At 39.8% G+C, this 12,843-nt stretch overlaps 1 protein-coding gene across 1 annotated transcript in view; it reads right to left on the bottom strand.

Annotated features, from left to right (window-relative positions):
- Nucleotides 1-12,843, bottom strand: part of TM9SF2 (transmembrane 9 superfamily member 2) — a 73,299-nt gene that overhangs the window by 51,410 nt on the left and 9,046 nt on the right. Inside the window, exons 2-3 of the mRNA XM_005586161.4 lie at nt 4,358-4,425; nt 1,624-1,717 (exon numbers count right to left, since the gene is read on the bottom strand). Of these exons, the coding sequence (XP_005586218.3) occupies nt 1,624-1,717; nt 4,358-4,425 (162 nt within the window). The remainder of the gene's footprint in view (nt 1-1,623; nt 1,718-4,357; nt 4,426-12,843) is intronic.

The raw sequence follows: 12,843 nt of genomic DNA, 5'->3' as shown, positions 1-12,843 counted from the left end.
TGGTGATACATTATTATAATAAACTAATGTTTCTAAAAGCAAAAGACCATTGTTCTTTGTACAGTAGGAGAATAGATATAAAACAAACAGGGACTATGCAATGTGGAAGGATAATAGGCTTAAAAGATAACAGATTTAAAGGCAGAAGAATTCTGAGAGATGATGAAGTACATATGCTGAAAAGAACACCTTATATTGTGCTTAGTTTGGTTTAACTGGTATTCTAAAAATGTACCAAAGATGTTCCAAATACATTTTCTTTTTTTTTTTTTTTTTTTTTTTTTTTTTAGTGCCCCAGGCTGGAGTGCAGTGGTGTGATCTCGGCTCACTGCAAGCTCCGCCTCCCGGGTTCACGCCATTCTCCTGCCTCAGCCTCCCGAGTAGCTGGGACTACAGGCGCCCGCCACCTCGCCCAGCTAATTTTTTTCTTGTATTTTTAGTAGAGACGGGGTTTCACCGTGTTAGCCAGGATGGTCTCGATCTCCTGACCTCGTGATCCGCCTGTCTCGGCCTCCCAAAGTGCTGGGATTACAGGCTTGAGCCACCGCGCCCGGCCCAAATACATTTTCTTTTTTTTTTTTTGAGACGGAGTCTCGCTCTGTTGCCCAGGCTGGAGTGCAGTGGCGCGATCTCGGCTCACTGCAAGCTCCGCCTCCCGGGTTCACGCCATTCTCCTGCCTCAGCCTCCCGAGTAGCTGGGACTACAGGCGCCCACAACCGCGCCCAGCTAATTTTTTGTATTTTTAGTAGAGACGGGGTTTCACCGTGGTCTCGCTCTCCTGACCTTGTGATCCGCCCGCCTCGGCCTCCCAAAGTGCTGGGATTACAGGCGTGAGCCACCGCGCCCGGCCCCAAATACATTTTCAATCATCAAAATAGAAAGGTCAGGTCAGGCGTACTGGCTCAAATCTGTAATCTCAACACTCTGGGAGGCCGAGGTGGGCAAATCACTTGAGTTCAGGAGTTTGAGACCGGCCTGACCAACACGGTGGAACCCCATCTCTACTAACAATACAAAAAAATTAGCTGGGCATGGTGCCATGCACCTATAGTCCCAGCTACTCGGGAAGCTGAGGCACGAGAACTGCTTGAACCCGGGAGGCGGAGGTTGCAGTGAGCTGAGATCTCACCACTACACTGCAGCCTGGGCAACAGTGCAAGACTCTGCCTTAAAAAAATAAAAAAAGAAAAGAAAGGTTAGCTTCCAAAAATCCCAATGCGGGAGCCCAGGAAGCATTATACGTGTTAACAGAGAGTGTCTCTAGATACTGCTGGAAAACAGAGGGAAACAGTCATAGAGCAGCTGGGACAACCCCTCATGACTGGAAGGTGGGTTTCAGGACCCTCTGCAAAGGAGGCAGAGCGTCTGAGTCTTGCCCCTTAAGCCACCGTCTTATCTTCATAACATTAGTTGCATGAATGTTCATTAAGACAGACTTATAAATGACACATTATGAGAAGGAGAAGGATCCTTCTAACTATGATTTTAAGAAACTATTCCTAGATGAAAAAGAGAAATGAACTCCTCCTTAGCAATGATAGCTGAGTTATCTCAGTCTTTTCTTAAATAACAAACAGCAAAAGCTGTAAGTAAATAATTATTACGTAACACTAAATACAAACCTTATATGGTGAAGGTTCAATTCTTTCCCCGAATAGTACCTGACCAAGATTTTCAGATGGGCGCTTTCCTTCTGATGCTTGGCAAAAATCAAACCTGGGAGAAGAATATTTAAATTTTTACACATAAAAGGGACGATGAAATATCAAACACCTAGCCAATCTTGAGAGCAGATTAGGTACTGATCATTCTAGTAGCTCTAGTAGATGAGTAAGAAATCTATCCATACCCCAAGTCCTATGTACCACATCTCCCCCCATAAAAAACACCTAAAATTATGCCTTCGAATATTTTGTTTTCTAAATAACATTCTCTTATTAGAGTGCATATTACAGGATCTTTTAAATTGACTCATTATAATTTATTTTTGTTCACTCCAATAATAAAATGATTTAGATCCTTATTATCCAAACAAATTTTGCATACCTTATCTCCCTTCTATATCTAATTCAAACCTTTAATTAAAAATGATATTTCAGTAATGTATGTCAAGTCTACCTGCAGTTCTGTCTCATCTCAGTACACTGGCCAACACATCCCAACATGTGAAGTATGGCTAAACAGACTCCCTGTGAAGAGTGCTGTAGAGAAGATGTAGTCAGTCACCTATAAGATTCTCTGTGTTGTAATTCCCTTGTATTACTAATTGACTTTAATAAAGTTCTGTTTAAACATTACAGCTTAATTTCAGCTTTGCCACAGAAAATTAAAGGGCAGTTCTGTGCTCACCCTGGAATGATATGGGGAATACCTGAGATCAGTACGGTAATAGTAACAGATTACTGAGATTCCTAAAGAGGCAGGTGGATCTCTGGTGATTAAAAACAATACTGCGGCTGAAGTTCCCAAATTAAGAATCTCCATTTACTGTATATAACAGATCCACTGACTTTTCCTAAAAATACCCACAAAGATTTAAAGATGTTTAACAAAACAAAAACTAGAAAAAAATTTAAGTATCCAATAATTAAATTATAGTCTACCCATTCATGTATTTTGGGTAGACTATAAATATCTTTTCTTAGACATATTTAAGTATATTAATTCTTTAGGATAGTCTTAACTTTTTTGTGTATGCTTTTCCCCACAGCAAACTATTTTCTTTTAAAACTCTTAAATAGCAGAGAAATTAGATTCAACAAAATTTTAGGAACGGTTTTAGACCCAATATAGTATACAATGGTCAAATGAATAAAGGATATTCATGCAGCATTTTTCACAATATCAAAAAACTGGGCCAGGCACAGTGGCTCATGTCTGTAATCCCAGCACTTTGGGAGGCCAAGGTGGAAGGATCACTTGAACCCAAGAGTTTGAGACCAGGCTGGGCAACATAGTGGGATTCCATCACCACAAAAAATTTAAAAAAAAAAAAAAAAATTAGCCAGGCATGGTGGCAAACGCCTGTGGTCGCAGCTATTCAGGAGGCTGAGATGAGAGGATCACCTAAGCCCAGGATGTTGTGGCTGCAGTGAGCCATGATGGCGCCACTGCATTCCAGCCTGGGCAACAGAGCAAGACCTTGTCTCAAAAACAAACAAACAAAAAACCTGGAAATAATCAAATGTTGGTAAACGGGAAATTAGTGAAACTAACTGTACATGAAATCTATACAATTTCCTTTTTTTTTTTTTGAGACAGAGTCTCGCTCTGTCGTCCAGGCTGGAGCGCCATTCTCCTGCCTCAGCCTCCCAAGTAGCTGGGACTACAGGCGCCCGCCACCACGCCCAGCTAATTTTTTGTATTTTTAGTAGAGACTGGGTTTTACCATGGTCTCGATCTCCTGACCTCGTGATCCGCCCGCCTCAGCCTCCCAAAGTGCTGGGATTACAGGCGTGAGCCACTGCACCTGGCCAGAATCTATATAATTCTAAAATAGAAATAATAGCAGCCACTAAAAAGAGTGAGGTAGCTATGTATTGACATGGAAAGATGCCCACAATATATTCAATGAGAAAAACAAGGTGCCAATCAAAAATAATAGTATGGGCCAGGTGCAGTGGCTCACACCTGTAATCCCAGCACTTTGGGAGGCCGAAGTGGGTGAATCATTTGAGCCCAGGAGTTTGAGACCAGCCTGGCTAACATGGTAAAATCCGTCTCCACTAAAAACACAAAACTTAGCCAGGCGTGGTGTCATGCGCCTGTAAACCCAGCTACTTGGGAGGCTGAGGCAGGAGAATCACTTGAATGCCAGAGGCAGAGGTTGCAGCAAGCCAAGATCGCACCACTGCACTCCAGTCTGGGTGATACAGTGAGACTCTGTCTCAAAAACATAAAAATAAATGTAAATATAAATACTATGAATCTACTTCTGTTTAAAACAAAAATGAATAAATGTGATTATATAGATTAGACTATTCAGAGAAAAAAATGTGGAGAAGTAGACATCAAAGTAGTTATTTCTGGGAACTGATTATGTGGGACATAAAAATTTTGTTTAAAAATATGTGGAGCTATTTATAATTTTAAAATGTTAAGAAAACAAAATACCTTTTTGTTCAGTCAGATAAAAAAGGAAATTCACTGTTTAGTCAGTGCTTCTGTTGTATTACAAAGAAATATAAAACAAAGATCACATTTTTAACCACACCTTGGAAGAGTACACCTTAAAAAATATTTTCAGGCCGTGTACATTTTAAAAATGCATATCAATTTGTCCACAACTGTGAGAAAACAAAGTTCTCAATGTACAAAATCCTGAATTTTATATAAAAACCAAGCTGAAAAACTTACGCTGTGTATTCATAAGGAAGAACTGATTCCACTGAGTCAAGTCTGTTCACAAATAGTTCTATTTCGGCCTGAAAATAAGGAAACACAAAATTAGAATATAAACAACAGGACATAAAGCCTTAAGTCATGCTTAGAATGGAAAAAGAATTTGACAATGTGTGAAATGTAAAATGTTATAATTCCAGTCAACTTTAAACAATTCTCTTACAAATCCATTCACTGAGTGGATTTATATATATTTAAAATATACTAAAATAGGGCCAGGAATGGTGGCTCACACCTGTAATCCCAGCCCCTTAGGAGGCTGAGGTAGGAGATCACTTGAGGCCAGGAGTTTGTGACTAGCCTGAGCAATATAGTGAGAGCCCGTCCCTACAAAAAAATTTTTAAATTTTTATAATTAGCTGGGCACAATGGCACGAGCCTGTATTCCTGGCTACTTGTGAGGCTGAGGCAGGAAGATCACTCAAGCCTAGAAGTTCAAAGTTACAGTGAGCTATGATGGCACCACTGCATTCCAGCCTGGGTGACAGAGCAAGACTCCGTCTTAAAAAATTTTTTAATAATTAATTTTAAAAATACAATAAAATAATTTTCAGAGTTGCAAATGTCTCCAATAGTTTTTAAATGCTTTCTAAATTTTCTAAAAAATTATTAAGATATTTTAACTAAAAGCATTTATCATATTAATATAGATGCTATTTTTAAAAATCTGGTTTCCAAATTTGGTATTACACTCAGAAGCACAACAATTTTTATTTTTAAACACAATTTTTAGCATTTTCACAGCAAGCAACCAAGAAATGCTGCCAAGTTGGTTAGATATTTCTAGATTAACTATACTGGAATACAATTCCATGCACATCTGTACTCTTAAGCACACGGGGATAGACAACGACCACATAGGCTAACTTTGAAGGACCTCTTCCATCAATTTAAGAACAATGAAGTACAAGGTAGTAGCAGTGAAGAAGGTGGCAATAACCAGATCAAGCTGAACATCAGGGTAGAGGGAGATAAGCTGTATCAACTTCCTGGGAAATATAGGCTAATTTTAAGCTACACTTTCCTACTGAAGCTTCCAAAATTTCTCCCAGCGGTAGCTGAAGTTCTGCAGGACCCGTAACACTGACCCACCCTCTCAAAAAAGGAGCTCAGGCTACTCATGACAGAATTTACCAGCTGAGGAAGCCAGCAAGTCATGTGTGCCCTGAAATACTTTTGGTGCTAATCAAAAATGACTAAGAGCTATTTAGCTGGGACAAGTATTTATTTTATAGAGGTAGAGCTGTATACTGCCTGTGGACTAGTCATGAGGCTTCTGGGAGTGCCACAGAGCCACACTTGTCATTTTGATCTCAGTTACTAGTGCTGTCAACAATCCTCTACACTTGCTAATATCCCCCAAACCAAGATGAGATGGTTGGTGTACAATTAAAACAAATCAATAGTCCACTGCCACCAGAAAGGCAGCAAAACACAGCAGGCAAGATTACAGGTTCTGTGGCCAGACTGCCTGGGTTCAAACCCCAGTGCTATCACTTGTCTAATTGTGTGACTGTGGTCAAACTATTAAACATGTCACTTTCCTCATGGGTGCTTTAGCTTCCTCATCTGCAAAATGAGGATAACAGTATTTCTCGGACAGGTGCGGTGGCTTATGCCTGTAACCCCCCAGCACTTTGGGAGGCCAAGGCGGATCACCCGAGGTCAGGAGTTTGACACCAGCCTGGTCAACATGGCAAAACCCCGTCTCTACTAAAAATACAAAATTAGCCAGGTGTGGTGGCACATACCTGTCATCCCAGCTACCGGGGAGGCTGGGGCAGGAGAACTGCTTGAACCCTGGAGGCAGAGGTAGCAGTGAGCCAAGATCGCGCCACTACACTCCAGCCTGGGCAACAGAGCAAGACTCCATTTCAAAAAAAAAAAAAAACAGTATCTCTCTCATAGGGATATGGAGATTAAATAAGTTAACATTTATAAAGTACTCCAAATAGTGCCTGACACATGAAATCTATGCATTTGTTAAAATAAAACCAAAAAAATTTAGTAATATTCAGAAGAAGGAAGTGTTCATCCACTAAAATGCTCACCCAATATTCATGCTATACAACGGAGGGCATCAGCCTTTGTATGTAATACCAAACACAGTATCACATGTGGCCCCTATACCTCTACTCAAGTGAAATTATAACTCAACAGCAACACAGCCTTCAACACAGCTAAAAAGGTAATAGGACATGATACTATAGCAACTACTATATGTAGTCTATCATGTAGAATACAGCATGCTTGAATTAACACAAATACATATAACCATTGTGAAGGCAAAATTCCCATTTAATGGCTTCCTTTGCCAAAATAATTTCCACTAATTAGAAAGAGTCAACACTACTATGAAGATAAGTCAGAATTCAAATGATCCATTTAACCTAATGAAGACTGAAAGGTCTCCAAAACACTAGTCCAGTTCCTATCTCTCGATTTCCTTCTAGGAAGGAATGTGGCTATTATACTGTATACAACTTTTCTAAGTTTTGTGTTTCAAAATCTGTACAGCACTGTCAACACATAAGCCATGTCCCTCTTGCTACGATTAAGCGTATTCCTCACTCTCAACCTTTCTCAGCACGAAATGATTAAGCAAGACTCTGAGGCTAGGCTGCCTGGGCTTAAATGCTGCCTGACACCAGCTGTGTGATTCTAGGCAAGTTTCTTCACTTCCCTGTTCCTCAACGTTCTGATCTGTAGAACAGAAGTGATAATAATCCCTACTTCAAGAAGTTTTTGAGAAGATTCAAGAGCAGCACCTGGCACAAAGTACCGTATTTACTATGACACAGCCATGCCCAGCAGAGTTTTAAGCAATGATGGAAATGTTCTTCAAATATGGTGGCCACCAGCCACATGTGGCTATTGGACACTTGGAATGCAGTCAATGTAGCTGAAGAACTGAATTTTAAGTTGTATTTAATTAAATGTAAATAGTCCCAGGAGGCTAACGGCCTCCGTGTTAGACCAGAAACAGAAAGAACAGCACAGGAAAGAACAGCATGCTGCTCAGCACCATTTACAGTCATGTGTCACTTAATGACAGGGATGTGTTCGGAGAAACGTGTCATTAGGGGATTTTGTCATGGGACCATCACAGAGCATACCTGCACAAATCTAGATGGTGTAGCCTACTACACACCTCGGGTATATACATGGTGTGGTCCATCACATATTTAAACAACATGTGATTGTACTAAATATTGCAGGCAACTGTAACACAATGGTATTTGTATAGCTAAACACATCTAAACATAGAATAGGTACAATCAAAATGCAGTCTAAAAAGACAAAACGTTACACCTGCATAGGGCACTTACCGTGAATAGAACTTGCAAGGCTGGGAGCTGCTCTGGGTGAGTGGGCGGTGAATGAATGTGAAGGCCTAGGACATTACTGTACACAACTGTAGACTTATACACTGTACACTTAGGCTATGCTAAATTTTTAAAAAATAAGGTAATTACGCTATGATGTCACAATGGCTATGATGTCACTAGGCAATAGGAATTTTTAGCTCCATTATCATCTTATGAGACCACTGGTATGTCGTTGACCGAAACGTTATGTGGTTCATGACTGTATATAACATCTCTTCATCTATTTAACGCTTTTCCTCTAGTCACTACAATCTTTTCTTTTCCTGGAAAAACGACGCTAATTTTATTAGTCTATCTAAGAGGCTGGCAAACTTTTCCTGTAAAGGGCCAGAGAGTAACTTAGGCTTTATAGGACATTGGGTCTCTGCCACTGCTGTAGTGCAAAAGCAGTCGTAGACACTACATCCACAAGTGAGCATGGCTGTAGCCCAATAAAACTTTCACTTACAGCACTGATATTTTATTCTCATGTAATTTTCACTCATCACTAAATATTACCCTTCTTTTGATTTTTTTCTCCAACCACTTAAAAATGTAAAAACAATTATTAGCCTGAAGGCCCTACAAAAACAAGCAGTAAGCTGGATTAGAATTCTAGTACATCCTTCAGCACTGTTTTCCAGGTATTTTTCAATATTATTTGAATTCAAATCTCAGAGGGTCCAACACAAGGCATAAAGTTTGAAAGCCTGAGGCCATGTGAAAAATTTTAGGACATTGTCTCAGGGCATATAAATTTAGGGTAAATGTTTCTCCCATCTCTACCCAATTGATGAAGTAATACAAATTTTTGCTTAGCTTATGATGTCCTCTCTGAAGTTTCATGAGACAACTTTTGGCTCTAAGAATCTAAGATTGAGGGAAAATATTATTCTCCTTTTCTGCATTCTCTCCTATCTCCTTTGAGTCTTAATCGTCTGAATCACCTATCTCCTTGATCATGCCAGCTGCTCTTCTCAGGACCTTGCCCTATTCTCATATCTTTCTTAAAAGGCATGTCATGGAGAATCATAGCAGAGTTTAAGATTTATATGTTAAAGTTTCATGTAAGTATAGAGTAACATTGTTACTTTCATTAGCCTTTCTACCCACAAGCTAAAATTCTTCAAGGACAGTTCTTTATTTCCTTCTTATGTTCTAAACTGATAGCTTGGAGCTCATCATCTCAAAAACATGGTAACTGTTTCTCTTCAGATACACTTTCTCAATTTGTCCACGACCAAATTAATTTACTTTTTGCTGTCTCATAATAACTTGAAGAGAGCTTCTGAAAATATATTTCCATTAGCTTTACATTATGCTACATATGGAGATTTGTACCACTGGCAAATTAAAACATTTCATGTGCATTCTCTTTTCTAAATTTAAAACCCAAATTAGCCTCAAGCACCAGTCCTGGAAATCTCCACTGTCAGCATTCCCCATGGATTTCTCTCTCACTCCACCTCACTCAGCCCTTAAGCCAACCCACGCCACATTTCCTTTAAATTTCATTTTAACCTTTAAAAAACAATCTTGCCAAAACTTTAGAAATCAAATTCATTGGTTCCTTCTAAAACTACAGCAAATCTTCCAGTAACTCTAGAAACCAGGAAAACTTCTTTTCCAGAAACCATGTTAATCTTCTGTTTATGTAACTTGGTGTCTTTTAAACCAATTGCTATCACTCTTACTCCATTTTAGTACATAGCCCAAGGGGGGTTTTCAAACCCTTTCCTCCCTTATTTTCTTATCTGCATTTATTAGTTTTTAATCCATCTACGTTTGGCATTTCATCTAATATCTAACACCCATTAAATTTACCTTATCTGTCAACCCTTCCTGATCTCATGAAGCAGCTTCCAATTCTTCTTAGACAGAATGTATCATCAGAATGCTGGGTTCACTTCAAATCCTAGGTCTACTCTTACTAAGCGCTTTTGAATATAGGAACTGAATGATGTAATAATAAAACAGAAAATAGTACACACAGAAGGTCGTCCATAATTGGCACGTAATAACTATAACAAATAATAAACATAGCAGCTGTAATCTATTATCTTAAAGAAACTGGCCATTCCTGAGTCTGAATAAAGGTTTATTAGTATAAGGGTTTCTGTGAAAGGCTCTTCATTCCTCTCGTCTCCCATTCATCCAAGTAGTGCAAGTAGGCTATTCCAGTGTTTTTCAAGAACACTAAGACAGACGGCCTTCTGAACCTTGTTAATGCCTATTCATTATTCTTGTCATCTTCACTAGTCTAGGGAAAAGGAAGATAATAATTGCCATGCACAATTCTGATAGTAGCCTTAAGAATTAGGGATTCCTTGCTTCTTTAACATGAGGAAACAAGTTAAAAAGCTGGACTGCAGAAACAAAGTAGGTAAACTCAACTGCTGCTACCATAATTTTTTATTTCTGTTGCCTTTATTCCTCTACATTTCTTCCTTCTTATCTCTTCTGACACTTTTCCACACTACTTTTGTAAGAAAGTCTATCATAGATATCAACACTAAATTATGGACCTATTTTTGATGTTCAGCAAAGTAATCAAACACAGCTTGAATATTCAGTTCATCTTGGCGTTCATAGCACTTTCATTCTTCCTTTTCTAAATTGTGAGAATCTGAAATTTTAAGAATTATCATCTCAAACACGCTGAGGAATGTGAAGTCAATTAAAATTAAAGTCAACCGTAACACAGAACATAGAAGAGAGCCATTTACAATAAATTTGTAAATATGCTACATTTGCAATAACTCTAAATATCAACTCTTGCAGCAAGAGAAAGAAATTTCAAAAGTATCATAAGAATGAGAACCTCCTAATATAGCAGTGGAGCAAATGTTAAAAATTGGAAGAAAGGAAATGAGACTGCCGGGAGTTTATATGGTTTAAGAAAGGGCTTCAAGCTGAACCACGTGAAAGTACGCCACAGATGTCATGACATTCACCCCTATAAAACATAAATACACAGATAAGACAAGTATGAAAAAACGTAAACAACTTGATTCTAGGTGGTCTAGGTGAGTAAAAGGCGATCATTACATTACTCTTTCAACTTTTTTGAATTTCGAAAATTGTCACAATTAAAAGCTGGAAAAAGGGCTTTAAAGTTGAGAGTAGACCTTAGTCTCACTGTAAAGCAACAGAAGCCAAATGAAAACAGTAAGAAATAAAGATAAAAAAGTAAAATTTAGGGTGGAAAAATGTTCCAGGAACAGGAACAATTATCTCAGAAGAAGCCAATTTATTAAATAGGAAAAAATAGTAGAATTTGCAATATACTTGAAAACCAAAGAACACTCACAACAGATCCTGAAGACCATGAAAAACTCAATCAGCCAACACATGTATTTAATGCCCACAAAGTCCTATACTAGACATTTTGGATGATAAAATAATACAAATTCATGAACACTTGCCTTCAAAGAATTTATAATCCAGATGGAAACACAAGGCACGTGATAAGTTTGAATATCTGTCCTTGTCTACATCTTATGTCAAATTGTATTCTCCAATGTTGGAGGTGGAGTTTGCTGGGAGGTGACTAGATCATGAGGGTGGATTCCTAATGAATGGTTTAGCACCATCCCTCTTGGTGTTATCCTCCTGATAACGAGTTATTGTGAGATCTGGTTGTTTGTAAAGTGTGGCACCATCCCCCATCTCTCACTCACTGTAACCATATGACACGCCCACTCCTGCCTCCTCATCTGCCTTGAGTAAAAGCTCCCTGAGGCCTCCCCAGAAGCAGAGAGATGTCGGTGCATGCTTGTATAGCCTGCAGAATCCCGAGCCAATTAAACCTCTTTTCTTTATAAATTACCCAGTCTCAGTATTTCTTCATAGCAATGCAAGAATGGCCTAATAAAGAAACTGGTGCCGAGGATGGGGTGTTGTTATAAAGATACCTGAAAATGTGGAACTGGTTTTGGAACTGGGAAACAGGCAGAGTTTGGAGGGCTCAAAAGAAGATAGAAAGATGAGGCAAAGTCTGGAACTTCTTAGAGACTGTTTAAATGGTTGTGACCAAAACGTTGACAGTGATATGGACAGTAAAGTCAGGCTGCTGAGGTCTGAGATGAAAATGAGGAACTTACTGGGAACTTGAGCAAAGGTCACACGTGTTACATCTTAGCAAAGAGCTTGACTGCATTCTATTCATGCCCGAGGGATCTGGGGAACTCTGCACTAAAGAGTGACAACCTAGTATATCTGGCAGAAGAAATTTTTATGCAGTGTTCAACAGGTAACCCGGCTGCTTCTAACAGCCTACCTTAGCTGAAGGGTCAAATAAATGATTTAAAGCTGGAATTTATATTTAAACAGGAAGCAGAGCATAAACATTCAGAAAATTTGCAGCCTAACCATGTGGCAAAGAAAAAAAAAGTTTTTTTCTGGAGAGAAATTCAAGTAGGCTGTGGAGAAACCATGTGCTAGAGATACCTGCATAACTAAAAGGGGGCCAAGTGCTAATATCCAAGACTACAGGGAAAAGGCTTCAAAGGCATTTCAGAGACCTTTGCAGCAGCCCCTCCCAAAACAGGCCCAGAGGCCCAGGAACACTGAATGGGTTCATAGTCAGACCCAGGGCCCCACTGCCCTGTGCAGCCTTGGGATCCCAGCATCCAGGTCACTCCAGCTCCAGCCATGGCTCAAAGAGTACGAGGTACAGCTCGGGCTGCCATTTACAGAATACAAGCCGTAAGTCCTGGGGGCTTCCATGTGCTGTTAAGCCTGCGGGCACACAGAGTTCAAGAGTGAAGAATGCTTGGCAGCCTCTGCCTAGATTTCAGAGGATGAGAAAACCTGGGTGCCCAGGCAGAAGCCTGCTGCAGGGATGGAGCCCCCACAAAGTACCTTTAGTAGGGCAGTGTGGAGGGGAAATGTGGTGTTGGAGCCCCATTCAGAGTCCCCGCCAGGGTACTGCCTAGTGGAGCTGTGAGAAGGGGGACATTGTCCTCCAGACTCCAGAATAGATTCACTGGCAGCTTACACTCTGTGCCTGGAAAAGCTACAGGCACTCAAAAACCTGAGGGCAGCTGTGGGGGTTGAACCCTGCAAAACTAC

Source organism: Macaca fascicularis, chromosome 17, assembly GCF_037993035.2.
Source record: "Macaca fascicularis isolate 582-1 chromosome 17, T2T-MFA8v1.1".
NCBI classification, from domain to species: Eukaryota; Metazoa; Chordata; class Mammalia; order Primates; family Cercopithecidae; genus Macaca; species Macaca fascicularis.
This window is presented reverse-complemented; position numbering and strand designations above follow the sequence as displayed.